The sequence below is a fragment of the Aethalodelphis obliquidens genome, unplaced genomic scaffold (assembly GCF_003676395.1).
Source record: "Aethalodelphis obliquidens isolate GAN/ISIS:26980383/991018 unplaced genomic scaffold, ASM367639v1 scaffold64, whole genome shotgun sequence".
NCBI lineage: Eukaryota > Metazoa > Chordata > Mammalia > Artiodactyla > Delphinidae > Aethalodelphis > Aethalodelphis obliquidens.
In genome coordinates this window covers 6,432,246-6,449,414 of record NW_020838008.1, presented here as the reverse complement: position 1 = coordinate 6,449,414, position 17,169 = coordinate 6,432,246, and the positions used below count along the sequence as shown (strand labels likewise).

The following is a 17,169-nucleotide window of genomic DNA, read 5'->3' as shown; positions in this document are numbered from 1 at the left end:
ATAGTTTAAGTTCAGTTAAATGAGGCTAAGGCAGGCATGGGTAGTGAGGAACAGTGAAGAGAAGATGGCTTTTCGACTCAACTTCACCTGAGTTTAATTCTTTCTCTACCGCTTACCAGCTGTATGGCCTTAAGCAAGTTATTCAACTTCTATTGGTCTCATTTTTCGTCGTCTGTGAAATGGGTATAATATCTTCAAAAGCGTCTTAGGTTTTAAATAAGAGTAAGATGGTATATACAAGAAGCCAGCTCCCATGAGTGTAAGATTTGATTTACACAGTAGATATGTTCCTGAAAGCTCACTGTAAAGTGAGACATTGCAGAACAATTTACATAATAATAACAATAGCAGTTTGTAAATGGTGGGAATAGGATTTGATGCCAAGCGGTCTGGCTTCAGGGTCTGTATTTATTGCACTACCCTCTCTATATCACTCTCACTTACTTTAACCACCCACCCCAATTCTGAGCACTTGTTTTATAAAGTACAACAAACTCTAGTTGAAACCCCAAAAAGCAACCTAGAGCACAGAGATACGGGAGTGGAGGTTAGTCAGACATGGGTTTGAGCCTAGCTCTGCAACTGCTGGTATAACCCAGCACAAATTACTTACCTGAAATCATAGTTTGCTCATTTGAAAAAATAAATGGGGATAGAGACTTTACCACATACATTTGAGAAGCAAATGAAATCACCAACATTATCTGGCTCACAGTAAATGTTCAGTAATTGTCATTATTTAGTGCCTTGGAATGAGCAGTAATTTAGTGGGACTATTAATTTTGCTACTCAACTGTGGAAAATGTTCATATCATCTTTTAACATAATTATGGAGGTTTAGACAAAATAGGAAAATAGGAAGTACTTTCTCTCCTGTATTTGAATAACAACATCATCTCAAGCTGTTGAACTGATTTTCTTTTGTTGACCATCCAATGGCTGAAATACGGTGTAAGGAAAGTGATATCCTTTATGGTGAGTCAAGAAAACCTCCAACACTGTGTCTTCATGACTCTCTTAACTCCCTGGTTAAACATCACGGGAACTCAGGAGTGCCCGCCTAGGGACACAGCAGGATAGGATAAACATCACTATATCCCTGCTTTGCTGCTGACTCGTGCATCTGGGGAGGAAGTGGAAAATCCATTTGAGATGTGCCAAACACAGCTTAAATTGGCTCACAGGCTCCAAATGGCCAAAGGGATTTTTATCAATGGCACCATCCAAAAAAGTCAAAAGCAGTTTTTTCAAACCTCCCTGCACATTGCATTTGGGGATAGGGAGGTATAAATGAAGTTTGGAACGTTTTCACATCCGAAGATCTATTACAGAGTGTTCCATCAGAAGAAACCTAGGTTATTTTTCTTCCTCTTTTCATTTGAGAAATGGCTTTGCTTTAAGAACATCCAATTTCCCAAACATGATTTGTGAAGTTGACCGAGAGGAGCCATTTGTATCTAAATAACTCAAATGAGCATGTTAAATGTATGAAGAAAATAGGAAAATTTGAAATCGGATTCATTCATCTATTCTTTCATTCCACAGTATTCTTTTTTTTTTTTTTTAGAATACGTTGGGGGTAGGAGTTTATGAATTAATTAATTTATTTTTGCTGTGTTGGGTCTTCGTTTCTGTGCGAGGGCTTTCTCTAGTTGTGGCAAGCGGGGGCCACTCTTCATCACGGTGCGCGGGCCTCTCACTATCGCAACCTCTCTTGTTGCGGAGGGCAGGCTCAGTATTTGTGGCTCATGGGCCTAGTTGTTCCACGGCACGTGGGATCCTCCCAGACCAGGGCTCGAACCCGTGTCCCCTGCATTAGCAGGCAGATTCTCAACCTCTGCGCCACCAGGGAAGCCCCCCACAAGTGTTCTTAAACCTCTATTTGTGCCACACGTGGGAAACACAACAAAGTTAACATTTCCTGAATACTTATTATGTGCCTGACATCTCCCTAGCAATTTTCTACACATTGCTATGTAATTTAATCATTACCAAATGCATATCTGATGAGGACTATTATGATTTCATATTAGTAGGTAAGTCTTATAACTATTGTAACTAGAAGCATTCATATACCTGGTTTCCCGTGTTGGACCTGGGAAGGTAAACTTGGGTCTGATCCCTGTGTTGCCTTTCAAAACCGCCATGAGCCTACCCTCCTGGAATGCTCAGCCTCGTATGAGTGGGGCTGTAATGGGGAAGGACAGGGTATATGGAGGGCAGTATGATGGCACTTAACCTGGATTCCAGGATTGTGTAAGGCCCCTGGAGAAAGTGACATCTAAATGGAGACCGATGAATGAGTAGGACTTGGTGAGACACAGGGGAAAGGAAGGAGCAGAAGAGAAGGGAGAAAGTTCATGACTTGGACGTGAGTGATCATGTGATCTGTTTGAGGGACTGAGTACAGTTCAGCATGTCTGGAAGTGAGAGGTAAGGATGCCGGGCCCGGAGTAGGATGGGTCTGGAGGGCTGCTGTCTGGAACAAGTGTGGAGCTCTTGAGTTTGTGTCTCAACTTTCACATTTATTGTTAGAAGACCCTGGGGAGGGACTTGGTCACCCTTAACTCCATCTCCACACTGACAGACTGTGGTTATCTGGTCTTCACAGGGCTGTTATGAAATTATACAAAATAACAACGGACCTAAAATGACATTATTACTCTCAGTTTTTATGTATCATTAAATTAAAGGAGACAACTGAAATTTAGCTCAATTATTTCTCATCCATGAGAAGTCTTTGTTTATAACTTTTACTACCTTCTAGTTTCTTCTCCACCGCTTAAGGAATAAGTGAATTGTGTTCGTAGTTAAGGTCTGTGAGTTAATTAATCAATCCAAATGATCTCAAGCAAGTCATCCCATAACCTAGGCCTCAGCAATCTCATTTCTAAAAGAAGGTGTTATATGACCTATGAAAGGCCTCTGGAGCTGAGCTACCTGCTTCAAATCCTGGCTCTCCTGTGAGCTTGCTGTGTAACCTTGAACAGGTTACTTGACCTCTCTGGACCTTGATGTCCTCATTTGTAAAAGTAGGATAATTGTAGTACCTATCTCCTAGAGATATTATGAAAATTAAATGTGTGTGAAGTGCTTAGAACAATGCCTGGTCACTAGGGGCTTATTGTTTTCATGATCCAGTCGAGTCACGTGACTATCAGTCTATGCGTACTGTGTACAGGTCGGACTCCTGTGTCATCAGGAAGCCCAAGGTGCAAGGCTGGCTTGTGGATGCACTTTGTGAGTCCTCAGCAGAGAACGATCCACCTAGAGCCATGAATGCGGGAGGTGGCCAGCTGGGTGGCAGGGGAACTCTGGTGCGACTGTGTTCCGACCCCCAAAACAGGGAGCTTAAGAAGCGCAAAGTCTGAAATAAAAAAACCACAGAATGGGGAAAACGTAAAGCCACACTGGAGTTGAGCCGAGTGGAGAATCTCAGTTCCTTTTCAGAATACAATGCTGAGCGAGAAGTCCCACGGTCAGCTAAACAATCTTCACACAAAGGAGCAGAAAATATAAACAAACCGCAGAGAAAGGAACAACAGCCTGGAATGGTCAGATAGTTCTCACAGGAGCCTAAGGGCCTGTCGTAGAGAGCAACAGCTGTTCGGTTAGATTGCTAAATGAAGCACCTCCTCAGGTGAGAGGGAGCCCCAGAAGGTGGCCCCTGAGGTACCCTGCCTGCCTTCCCTGCCACTCATGGCCACACTGCACGCGTCACCACAGCGGCGTGGCCTTTGTTTATATTTGGGAAGGATCCTGACCTCTTCTAAGCACCCAGGGGTTTGGCATACATCATTTACTATTCCTAACAGCCGTTTAAGGTAAATACTTTTACTCCTAAATTACAGATGAGGAAGCTGAGGTGTTCAGAGGTGAAATAACTGGGTCAAAAAGGTTCAGTAGGGCTTCCCTGGTGGCGCAGTGGTTGAGAGTCCGCCTGCCGATGCAGGAGACACGGGTTCGTGCCCCGGTCCGGGAGGATCCCACGTGCCGCGGAGCGGCTGGGCCCGTGAGCCATGGCCGCTGAGCCTGCGCGTCCGGAGCCTGTGCTCCGCAACGGGAGAGGCCACAACGGTGAGAGGCCCGAGTACGGCAAAAAAAAAAAAAAAAAAAAAAAAAAAGGTTCAGTAAGTGGCAGAGGGTGGCCTTAAGCCCAGGACTGTCTAATTCCAGGGCTCACGGTGCTCTTTGATCTCCACCACTCTCCCTCTGGGTCCACCCCATGTCACTATCTGCACCACGGTATCTGTGTGGGAGTCTTCCAGGGCACTGTGCCCAGGTCAGCAGGCGCTGAGGAAAACAAGCAGATGTACCCAAAGCTCAGGTCCTTCTGAGCACGGTTCAGAGGCATCTTCTGCCTTCACAGTGTGGCTCTCTAAGCTCTCATGAAAACCAGCTGACTCCTGCCAAGTCATAGGCCTCATCTTCTGAGTCAAGGTTCATTTGTTCCTGGAAAAGATATATAACCTCATTTTCTCATTTGTTTTTTCTCTCTCTCTTTTAAAAGCTTCCTTCCTACCAGCTACTTTAACTATGACTGTGGACAGGGGAGATAATGTGAACATATCTTTCAAAAAGGTATTGATTAAAGAAGAAGATGCAGTGATTTACAAAAACGGTGAGTATGTGTTTCGTGTCATTCCGACACTGTCGTGCGAGACATCAGATAGCGTAAAACATCTTATTGCAGTCTTGGGGGCAGATGTTTGAAGTAAAGCTACTATGATGCAAGCTAATCAGATTCTATGGTAGAAGCTGTCTTAGGTAACGTGTTTGGTTACTTAAGTAAATTAAAGTGGAGATTTTTATACATAGATGAATGCACCTACCTACATTGTACATTTACAAGTATACGATATGAAAAATGAACGTACAAGAAAGTCCCATCATGATGTAATATGTGGGGTCTCAAATTCTGCCATGTAAAATGGGATGCTGTTTGATTGCAAGGCTAAGGAAATGACCAGAGTGAGCCTGGAAAGCCAGTTGGCAGGGGTTCTGGGGGTCCAAGTGCGCAACCCAAATCTGTCTGGGTCTGACTACAGTTTGGCGCCACCTGGTGGCAGTTGCCTGATGCCGCTGGAATATTGATGGAGACTCTTCTGAGTTCTGTGGATGAATGACTTACAGGTTGGAGTAGTGATTCTAGTTATCTCTTAATTGATTAGTTGGCAAGTTTACCTGACGTTTTCCCCAGCTTTGTCGGTTTGCCTCTCCCTGCAGAAGATGAGAAATTTAGGCTACCCTCACCTTCATGTGTTTGGTGGTAGATCCTATATACTAACCTATCTGCTCCAACACCGTACTTTTCTCAACTTTTGGGAGAGCATTCGATAGTTCAGCCTTTTCATTCTTCTCCCCCCCATCTAATACGCTAGAGCACATTTTCTATATCAGGCCAGGGAAAGCTGATCACGTGGAGGGGGCAGACAAGGAAACAGGAGTGTTTGAGTGAGACCCATTGTTCTCCACTTTTCTCCCTTACAGGTTCCTTCATCCATTCAGTGCCCCGGCATGAAGTACCTGATATTTTAGAAGTGCATCTGCCTCATGCTCAGCCCCAGGATGCTGGAGTGTACTCGGCCAGGTACATAGGAGGAAACCTCTTCACCTCGGCCTTCACCAGGCTAATAGTCCGGAGTAAGTGATGGTGTGGTTGTGAGGATGTTTAGTTGGAAGTAGCAGAAACTGACTCTGGCTACTTAAGCAAAAACCAGGGATTAGTTGAAAGTATACTGAAGACTTTAAAAAATCGATGGAAAAGCTGATAAGCAAATTCCAGAAAAGATCTTCCAGGGAAGGTCTGGGGCTCAGCACCGGGGAGGGTGGGTGGACTTTAGGAGGCTACCATGACCCTAACTTAGCTTCAGTGATGTTTCTTTTACTTCTAAATGTTGAACTCTCAGGGTGAACAATCAGATTGGCCTGACACGTGTCAGGTGTCTACTCGCCTAGACCAATGAGCTATAGACAAGAGTGGAGCCACATACTACATACAGAATGGTAATCACTGTGAGCGGGACAGTCTCCCCAAAAGGTGTCTGCTGCAGGGAGATGAGTTGGGCCTTCTGGGTTGGCCTAGTATCTAGTTAAACCTTAAGTCTCCTGTAAATCCCAACTTTCCAGATCATTTAACTCTCAAATGTGATTTCTGTTTTCAGGTTTGAAAAATGCAAGAGTTAGAGCTGGTGAAAACTTCTCCCCCATTATAACTATCAAAGTGGGTAGTAACTGTCACCAGTGGTTTTTACAAAAATTGATCTATAGAAAGCAAAAAATTTGCCCTGAATTTTCTCCGGTTATGTTAGGTATTCATGATATTAAATGTTCAGGCCTTCAGGTCTGAGTACTAGGGATGCCCTGTCATTCCTCTAATGATTAGCATCGCTAACTTGTGAAGAGTACTTATTTTGCTTTGCATTATATTTATGCATTCATTCATTCATGCAACAAATCCGTGTTGATTCTAAGTCTCTGCCAGGCATTGTGTTGGTGTTGAGAATACAGGGATAATAAGATGAATCACTGTCCCTTGGGTAATTCCCAAGCAGAGCAGGTACATACATAAATAGATAAACAGATACTGTGATATGAAAATAGACATACGAGAAGTGTGGTTCACCTAGTTTGGGCAGGTGAAATCCCCTTTCATTCCTCTCTACTCTCGGAGAGTCTGAATGGCAAGGACACAATTTGCATTCATTTCATTAAGATGGTCTCTCCAGTGCGATATAGCACCATGTACCAGGGGCACTCATAGTCTGGGGTAAATTGGCAGATTTTCCAGCAATATCAAAAACATCAAATGTCGATATGTGGTAAAAGGTTTAAAGCTTTTTTTTTTTAAAATGACAAAACAAACGTGACTTATCATAGATTTGAATTTTAAATTTCCCTGAAGTTTTAAGATAAAGCAAAAGACTTCAAACACATTTTGATCTCCAGGTTGTCTCCTTTTCAGATGGCTAGAAGCACATTCATTCTCTTTGGCTCTTATTTCAATAAAACTGAGAAGAACTGCTAATATCTAAAATCATTCTAAGAAAGTTTGAGTTGGGCCACAACCATCCTATTTAAAAGTACTTCCTTCCCTTTGACCCCTTTGATGTTTACCAAGAAATGCCGTACAGTTGAAGGCATTTTGTTCATTTCTCATAACTGTAAGATATCTCTCCAGGTAGATTTGAACCCTAGGAATAGTCAGTGCTTAAAGATGTGTATTAAAAATCATACTGGTTATATGTGTAGGATTTCTTTTCGGCGTAAATTCTCTCCATGGCAGAAGATTTCTCGAAAGCATTAAGTTTATAGGATTTCTCTCTGTATGCCACGGGTCTATGGTTTCCTAAAATACAAAACCACGAGGCTTTTGAAGAAAATAACAGAAGCCTAACTGCATACTTGTTGCTTATCAAGGAACTCTTTTCCTGTCTTCTGCATCCGTCTAAGAGATCACCTTAAGTATCTCCTTGAGCTTAATCCCTTCCTCTTTCCCAGGATTAGGAGTGAAGCTGGGACAGGTCTTCAGATCGGTGCAGGGTTAGAGACATACTTTAATGTAACAGGAGAACCCCTTTCATCTCCAGTGTCTGCCATCATTAGTTTTCATCATGTGAAGATAATCTGTGCTCTGGCTCTCCAGAAATCACTAATTGTGCAGAAGTAGTTTTCCCTTTATATATTAAGGCATGTAAAGAGTAGCTTTGAGACATTTTGTAGCTTGATCAATTAAGTGGTTGCCTGTAAGACTGGGTCTGTGTTGACAGTCTTCCCGATTATTTTAGAGAAAATACTGATAACTAGGAGTTCTTGGCAAAAATATTATAAGCTGTAGGCACAGGTCCAGGTTTACCACCGCGAGACTAATATTCAGGGACAAAGACATTAGTTCCTTTCAGAAGAAAAATTAAACTAAATTCCTGACCACAAACGGTCACCCTACCCCGCTCCCCCTGAGCTTTCCTTATCAGAAGGTATCCTAAATAACAATCTGAAATCACCAAGTGCTGGAGAGAAAGAACCAGGAAATACGAATCTAGAAGCATTTTACCATTCTCGTACTTTCAATTTTGTATCTTGCTTCATTTCTTATATGTTTTCTACCTGAAAAATATTTGGGGGCTACTAGCTCCTGCTTCCCCTTTTAGCTGTCTTCTGTCTCCACATTCTTTATTTTTTTTAATCTTTATTTTATATTGAACTATTTACAATTTTGTGTTAGTTTCAGGTGTACAGCAAAGTGATTCAGTTACATATATACATGGATCTATTCTTTTTCAGATTCTTTTCCCATTTGGGTTATTCTCCACATTCTTTACACTGGAGGCTCCCAAACTCTGGCACGCCTCAGAATTATCTGAAACACTTGTGAAGCATAGGTTGCTAGGCTACCTCCAGAGTTTCTCATACAGTAGGTCATTGATGGGAGTCTGGGATTTGCATTTCTAACAGATTCCCAGGTAATAGTGATGCTACTCGTCAGGGGTCACACTTTGAAAACCACTGCTCTTGTCTCTAACCGTAACTGCAGCTCTCCAAACATGCCGTGTTTTCCTCCCAACCTAGCCTTTGCCCAGAACACGCTCTCCAGCCTTATCTTCTTTGTCACTTAGTGGGTCCTGCAGATTCAACGCACATACCACCTCCTCTGAGAAGCCCTCTTTTATGCCCTATTCCAACCCTAAGGCAGAATTAGGTACTTCTGTCTTTGTCGTTATCATTATTTTCTATCACGTGTCTGTTTCCCACTTTGGACTCTTAGCTTTTAGAGAGCAGAGATTGTGTTTTATTTATCTTCGTTCACCAGTGCCCACTCACATGACTAACATGTATCAGGTGCTCAATAAAGCTTTGGGGAATGAAGTTGCTCCACTCACCAGAGTCTTGTTTTCCTTAAAAAAAGGATGTGAAGCTCAGAAGTGGGGACCTGAATGTAACCGTGTCTGCACTGCTTGTATGAACAATGGGATCTGCCACGAAGATACCGGAGAATGCATTTGCCCTCCTGGGTTCATGGGGAGAACATGTGAGAAGGGTAAGTCAAAAGTGCTTGATGAGGAACCTGTGGATTTAAAAAGCCGTTGTTGCTGGATCTAGAATTTTAGATCTGGACCCATTTGGGAATGGAAGCTAAATGGCCTCTGTGAGCCCATATGGTATCTTTGAGTAAATTCAAAAAAGGTGCCCTTTCTTAAAGGCTCTTTATTGTCAACCACTGAAAAGTTGTAATAAGTATACAAATCTACGACATCTATGGTGTGAACGCCTCTCCCTAGGTTTGTGCAGTACGCAAACTGCACTACTGGGGGCTGTGCCTGGAGTATCCTCTCTGTGAGGCAGTTTCATTATCTATAAAATGGGCCATAAGGGTGTGTTTACACTGACAATTCCACAGCTTACGTTGGATTATTTTCCATGTTCACTGGTCTAGGAGAGACCCTTAAAAAGAAGAATCTGCATTTTCAAAGCGCTGCATATTTGCCTCTGAATCATCTTTTTCTCACCCACAGCTTGTGAACTGCACACGTTTGGCAGAACTTGTAAAGAAAGGTGTAGTGGACCAGAGGGATGCAAGTCCTACGTGTTCTGTCTCCCAGACCCCTATGGGTGTTCCTGTGCCACAGGCTGGAAGGGTCTGCAGTGCAATGAAGGTATGTACCAGTCACACCCCTAAAGAGAAAAGGTTCTAGCAGGTATACCAAGGAGATCCAGCTTGCTGGAAATCATCGTGTAGGACATACCTGGACTGCTCACTCAACTGTCTATTGCTGAATTACAGGGTATTGAATCAAAGATATCTTCATCCAAAGTTAATTATGCTTTCATGTTAAGACTCTGGACCTCATAGAAAGTGCTTCTCATATACATCACCTGGGGATCTTATTAAAACAGATTCTGATTTCATAGGTCTGGACAGGGGCGTGAGGGTCTGCATTTCTAACAAGCTCCGAGGTGATGCTTTTGGTTTTCAGACCACGCTTTGAGTTGGAAACCCATAGAAGATGTGTTATCTTCAGTGCATCATAAATATCATTGCTTTTAGGTCAGATCCAGGTAAGATTTGGGATTTGAAAATCGAGGAAGTTAAGGTCTTATCTTCCGTGGACCTTACACAAGCAATACTAACTTCACCTACTCGAAGATTCCTTCTACCCTTTTAAATATATATTTTCCCATTTGGTGAAGCTCAGAGGTATGTGTTTCCCATCTACTTTCCAATAAGCTTTTCACATCAACTATCACACAGTAACTTAACATGAACCTGTGGCCAAATATGCTAGACCTTCCCTAATGAATGCTAACCTGGTGGATTAGGCAGAGCTCAATGGTGGTTCAGTATTTGCCTCACAAAATCAGCTTCTTCCACAACTGGCACTGTTGGGAGCTGTGATGGGGTCTCCAGCCACTTGGTAACAGTGCTCTAGGACAGAGCAGTTCAGTAGAAATAGAAACAAACCACATATGTAATTTAAATTATTCTAGTATCCACATTAAAAAAGTAAGAGAAACAGGTGAAATAATTGTAATATTTCAGTTGAAATAGTTGTAATATTTCAGTTAACCCAATATATCAAAAATATTACCATAGCAACACGTAATCAATAGAAAAAATATTAATGAGATGTTTTACATTCCTCTTTTCATACTGAGTCTTTGAAATCTCAATTTGGATTAGCCATATTTTAAGAGCTCAATAGCCCTCCATGGCTATCAGCTACCATACTGGACAGCATAGCTCTAGGGGCTTAGAGTAAGAGGACAAAGAGGAGAGTTACACAAAAGTAAGCTTCAACTACCTGCAAAACCTCAGTCAGTTCCCTCTAAATGCTGTATCTGCCCCCCGTGGAACACTGAGGGAGCCTTAGCCGTAGGGGAATCCCACATGGTCTCAGAAATGTACACCTTAAAGTAAAAGGTGCCTCCGAGTAGGGGTAGATCCAGTTCCTCCTTAAAGACTATTAAAAAATCATACACAAATTTTAAAAAACATGTGCATATATGAAAACTTTGCTAGGGCCCAGAAGGGTTACATGCATGTGAGGAGTCTAGAACATAAGCTTCATTAACTTCATGGTGAATATGTCTCTAGACGCAGATTTATAGGAGTACCTTTATTAACATTCCAGCCCACATCCCGCTCAAGAAATCACTAAGATTTTATGAATTGAGATATTTTAGTGTTCTCCCAGACTCCTTCCTTGGACCTACAATTACACGTATGTTAGACCTTTTGATATTGTCCCTTAGGTCCCTGAGGCTCCAATCATTTTTTTCTTTTTCCCTATCTGTATTCTTCAGACTGAATACCTATTGATCTAGCTTTAAGTTCATTGACTCTTCTGTCATCGCCATTCTGTTGCTACCTCCATACAGTGAAATCTTTATTTCAAATATTATGTTTTTCAGTTCTAGAATGCCTTTTTGGTTATGTTTTATAGTTTATATTTCTCTGCTGAGATTTCTAATTGTTTCATTTGTTGTGAGCATATTTTCCTTTACTTCACTGAGCATAGTTATTGTAGCTGCTATTTCCAACATCTGGGTCATCCAGGTTGGTCTCTGTTGATTTTCTTTTCCCTTGGGAATGGGTCAGAATTTTCCATTTCTTCTTTTTTTTTTTTTTTTTTTTTTTAACATCTTTATTGGGGTATAATTGCTTTACAATGGTGTGTTAGTTTCTGCTTTATAACAAAGTGAATCAGTCATACATAAACATATGTTCCCATATGTCTTCCCTGTTGCGTCTCCCTCCCTCCCACCCTCCCCATCCCACCCCTCCAGGCTGTCACAAAGCACCGAGCCAATATCCCTGTGCCATGCGGCTGCTTCCCACTAGCTATCTACCTTACTGCGTTTGTTAGTGTGTATATGCCCATGACTCTTTCTCGCCCTGTCACAGCTCACCCTTCCCCCTCCCCATAACCTCAAGTCCATTCTCTAAAAGGTCTGCGTCTTTATTCCTGCTTTACCCCTAGGTTCTTCATGACATTTTTTTCTTAAATTCCATATATATGTGTTAGCATACGGTATTTGTCTTTTTCTTTCTGACTTACTTCACTCTGTATGACAGACTCTAGGTCTATCCACCTCATTACAAATAGCTCTATTTCGTTTCTTTTTATGGCTGAGTAATATTCCATTGTATATATGTGCCACATCTTCTTTATCCATTCATCCGATGACGGGCACTTAGGTTGTTTCCATCTCCGGGCTATTGTAAATAGAGCTGCAATGAACATTTTGGTACATGACTCTTTTTGAATTTTGGTTTCCTCAGGGTATATGCCCAGTAGTGGGATTGCTGGGTCATATGGTAGTTCTATTTGTAGTTTTTTAAGGAACCTCCATACTGTTCTCCATAGTGGCTGTACCAATTCACATTCCCACCAGCAGTGCAAGAGTGTTCCCTTTTCTCCACACCCTCTCCAGCATTTATTGTTTCTAGATTTTTTGATGATGGCCATTCTGACTGGTGTGAGATGATATCTCATTGTAGTTTTGATTTGCATTTCTCTAATGATTAATGATGTTGAGCATTCTTTCATGTGTTTGTTGGCAGTCTGTATATCTTCTTTGGAGAAATGTCTATTTAGGTCTTCTGCCCATTTTTGGATTGGGTTGTTTGTTTTCTTGTTATTGAGCTGCATGAGCTGCTTGTAAATTTTGGAGATTAATCCTTTGTCGGTTGCTTCATTTGCAAATATTTTCTCCCATTCTGAGGGTTGTCTTTTTGTCTTGTTTATGGTTTCCTTTGCTGTGCAAAAGCTTTGAAGTTTCATTAGGTCCCATTTGTTTATTTTTGTTTTTATTTCCATTACTCTAGGAGGTGGGTCAGAAAGGATCTTGCTTTGATTTATGTCATAGAGTGTTCTGCCTATGTTTTCCTCTAAGAGTTTGATAGTTTCTGGCCTTACATTTAGGTCTTTAGTCCATTTTGAGCTTATTTTTGTGTATGGTGTTAGGGAGTGATCTAATCTCATACTTTTACATGTACCTGTCCAGTTTTCCCAGCACCACTTATTGAAGAGGCTGTCCTTTCTCCATTGTACATTACTGCCACCTTTATCAAAGATAAGTTGTCCATATGTGCATGGGTTTATCTCTGGGCTTTCTATCCTGTTCCATTGATCTATCTTTCTGTTTTTGTGCCAGTACCATACCGTCTTGATGACTGTAGCTTTGTAGTATAGTCTGAAGTCAGGGAGCCTGATTCCTCCAGTTCCTTCTTTCGTTCTCAAGATTGCTTTGGCTATTCGGGGTCTTTTGTGTTTCCATACAAATTGTGAAATTTTTTGTTCTAGTTCTGTGAAAAATGCCAGTGGTAGTTTGATAGGGATTGCATTGAATCTATAGATTGCTTTGGGTAGTAGAGTCATTTTCACAATGTTGATTCTTCCAATCCAAGAACATGGTATATCTCTCCATCTATTTATATCATCTTTAATTTCTTTCATTAGTGTCTTATAATTTTCTGCATACAGGTCTTTTGTCTCCTTAGGTAGGTTTATTCCTAGATATTTTATTCTTTTTGTTGCAATGGTAAATGGGAGTGCCTTCTTGATTTCACTTTCAGATTTTTCATCATTAGTATATAGGAATGCCAGAGATTTCTGTGCATTAATTTTGTATCCTGCCACTTTACCAAATTCATTGATTAGCTCTAGTAGTTTTCTGGTAGCATCTTTAGGGTTCTCTATGTATAGGATCATGTCATCTGCAAACAGTGACAGCTTTACTTCTTCTTTTCCAATTTGGATTCCTTTTATTTCCTTTTCTTCTCTGATTGCTGTGGCTAAAACTTCCAAAACAATGTTGAATAATAGTGGTGAGAGTGGGCAACCTTGTCTTGTTCCTGATCTTAGTGGAAATGCTTTCAGTTTTTCACCATTGAGGATGATGTTTGCTGTGGGCTTGTCATATATAGCCTTTATTATGTTGAGGAAAGTTCCCTCTATGCCTACTTTCTGCAGGGTTTTTATCATAAATGGGTGTTGAATTTTGTCAAAAGCTTTCTCTGCATCTATTGAGATGATCATATGGTTTTTCTCCTTCAATTTGTTAATATGGTTTATCACATTGATAGATTTGCGTATATTGAAGAATCCTTGCATTCCTGGAATAAACCCCACTTGATCATGGTGTATGATCCTTTTAATGTGCTGTTGGATTCTGTTTGCTAGTATTTTGTTGAGGATTTTTGCATCTATGTTCATCAGTGATATTGGCCTGTAGTTTTCTTTCTTTGTGACATCCTTGTCTGGTTTTGGTATCAAGGTGATGGTGGCCTCGTAGAAGGAGTTAGGGAGTGGTCCTCCCTCTGCTATATTTTGGAAGAGTTTGAGAAGGATAGGTGTTAGCTCTTCTCTAAATGTTTGATAGAATTCGCCTGTGAAGCCATCTGGTCCTGGGCTTTTCTTTGTTGGAAGATTTTTAATCACAGTTTCAATTTCAGTGCTTGTGATTGGTCTGTTCATATTTTCTATTTCTTCCTGATTCAGTCTTGGCAGGTTGTGCATTTCTAAGAATTTGTCCATTTCTTCCAGATTGTCCATTTTATTGGCATAGAGGTGCTTGTAGTAATCTCTCATGATCTCTTTTATCTCTGCAGTGTCAGTTGTTACCTCTCCTTTTTCATTTCTAATTCTGTTGATTTGAGTCTTCTCCCTTTTTTTCTTGATGAGTCTGGCTAGTGGTTTATCTATTTTGTTTATCTTCTCAAAGAACCAGCTTTTAGTTTTATTGATCTTTGCTATTGTTTCCTTCATTTCTTTTTCATTTATTTCTGATCTGATTTTTATGATTTCTTTCCTTCTGCTAGCTTTGGGGTTTTTTTGTTCTTCTTTCTCTAATTGCTTGAGGTGCAAGGTTAGGTTGTTTATTCGAGATGTTTCCTGCTTCTTAAGGTGGGCTTGTATTGCTATAAACTTCCCCCTTAGAACTGCTTTTGCTGCATCCCATAGGTTTTGGGTCGTTGTGTCTCCATTGTCATTTGTTTCTAGGTATTTTTTGATTTCCTCTTTGATTTCTTCAGTGATCTCTTCATTATTAAGTAGTGTATTGTTTAGCCTCCATGTGTTTGTATTTTTTACAGATCTTTTCCTGTAATTGATATCTAGTCTCATGGCGTTGTGGTCAGAAAAGATACTTGATACAATTTCAATTTTCTTAAATTTACCAAGGCTTGATTTGTGACCTAAGATATGGTCTATCCTGGAGAATGTTCCATGAGCACTTGAGAAAAATGTGTATTCTGTTGTTTTTGGATGGAGTGTCCTATAAATATCAATTAAGTCCATCTTGCCTAATGTATCATTTAAAGCTTGTGTTTCCTTATTTATTTTCATTTTGGATGATCTGTCCATGGGTGAAAGTGGGGTGTTTAAGTCCCCTACTATGAATGTGTTACTGTCGATTTCCCCTTTTATGGCTGTTAGTATTTGCCTTATGTATTGAGGTGCTCCTATGTTGTGTGTATAAATATTTATAATTGTTATATCTTCTTCTTGGATCGATCCCTTGATCATTATGTAGTGTCCTTCTTTGTCTCTTTTAATAGTCCTTATTTTAAAGTCTATTTTGTCTGATATGAGAATTGCTACTCCAGCTTTCTTTTGGCTTCCATTTGCATGGAATATCTTTTTCCATCCCCTTACTTTCAGTCTGTATGTGTCTCTAGGTCTGAAGTGGGTCTCTTGTAGACAGCATATATAAGGGTCTTGTTTTTGTATCCATTCAGCTAATCTGTGTCTTTTGGTGGGAGCATTTAATCCATTTACATTTAAGGTAATTATCGATATGTATGTTCCTATTCCCATTTTCTAAATTGTTTTGGGTTCGTTATTATAGGTCTTTTCCTTCTCTTGTGTTTCTTGCCTAGAGAAGATCCTTTAGCATTTGTTGTAAAGCTGGTTTGGTGGTGCTGAACTCTCTCAGCTTTTGCTTGTCTGTAAAGGTTTTAATTTCTCCATCAAATCTGAATGAGATCCTTGCTGGGTAGAGTAGTCTTGGCTGCATGTTTTTCTCCTTCATCACTTTCAGTATGTCCTGCCACTCCCTTCTGGCTTGTAGGGTTTCTGCTGAGAGATCAGCTGTTAACCTTATGGGGATTCCCTTATGTGTTATTTGTTGTTTTTCCCTTGCTGCTTTTAATATGCTTTCTTTGTATTTAATTTTTGACAGTTTGATTAATATGTGTCTTGGCGTATTTCTCCTTGTATTTATCTTGTATGGGACTCTCTGTGCTTCCTGGACTTGATTAACTATTTCCTTTCCCATATTAGGGAAGTTTTCAACTATAATCTCTCCAAATATTTTCTCAGTCCCTTTCTTTTTCTCTTCTTCTTCTGGAACCACTATAATTCGAATGTTGGTGCGTTTAATGTTGTCCCAGAGGTCTCTGAGACTGTCCTCAGTTCTTTTCATTCTTTTTTCTTTATTCTGCTCTGCAGTAGTTATTTCCACTATTTTATCTTCCAGGTCACTTATCCGTTCTTCTGCCTCATTTATTCTGCTATTGATCCCATCTAGAGTACTTTTAATTTCATTTATTGTGTTGTTCATCGTTGCTTGTTTCATCTTTAGTTCTTCTAGGTCCTTGTTAACTGATTCTTGCATTTTGTCCAATCTATTGTCCATTCTATCTCCAAGATTTCGGATCAACCTTACTATCATTATTCTGAATTCTCTTTCAGGTAGACTGCCTATTTCCTCTTCATTTGTTAGGTCTGGTGCATTTTTATCTTGCTCCTTTATCTGCTGTGTGTTTTTCTGTCTTCTCATTTTGCTTATCTTACTGTGTTTGGGGTCTCCTTTCGCAGGCTGCAGGTTTGTAGTTCCTCCTGTTTTTGATGTCTGTCTCCAGTGGCTAAGGTTGGTTCAGTGGGTTGTGTAGGCTTCCTGGTGGAGGGGACTAGTGGCTGTGTTGTGGTGGATGAGGCTGGATCTTGTCTCTCTAGTGGGCAGGTTCACGTCTGGTGGTGTGTTTGGGGGTGTCTGTGGCCTTATTATGATTTCAGGCAGCCTCTCTGCTAATGGGTGGGGTTGTGTTCCTGTTTTGCTAGTTGTTTGGCATAGGTTTTCCAGCACTGTGGCTTGCTGGTCGTTGAGTGAAGCTGGGTGCTGGTGTTAAGATCGAGGTCTCTGGGAGATTTTCGCCGTTTGATATTA

The 17,169-nt window shown here is 40.8% G+C and overlaps 1 protein-coding gene across 2 annotated transcripts in view; it reads left to right on the top strand.

The window, feature by feature from the left end:
* The window catches only part of TEK (TEK receptor tyrosine kinase), a 111,166-nt gene that overhangs the window by 46,636 nt on the left and 47,361 nt on the right, over positions 1–17,169 (top strand). For both annotated transcript variants that reach the window (XM_027088951.1, XM_027088952.1), the window contains exons 3-6: positions 4,511–4,621; positions 5,491–5,643; positions 8,906–9,037; positions 9,513–9,653. In XM_027088951.1, coding sequence (XP_026944752.1) covers positions 4,511–4,621; positions 5,491–5,643; positions 8,906–9,037; positions 9,513–9,653 — 537 coding nt within the window. The remainder of the gene's footprint in view (positions 1–4,510; positions 4,622–5,490; positions 5,644–8,905; positions 9,038–9,512; positions 9,654–17,169) is intronic.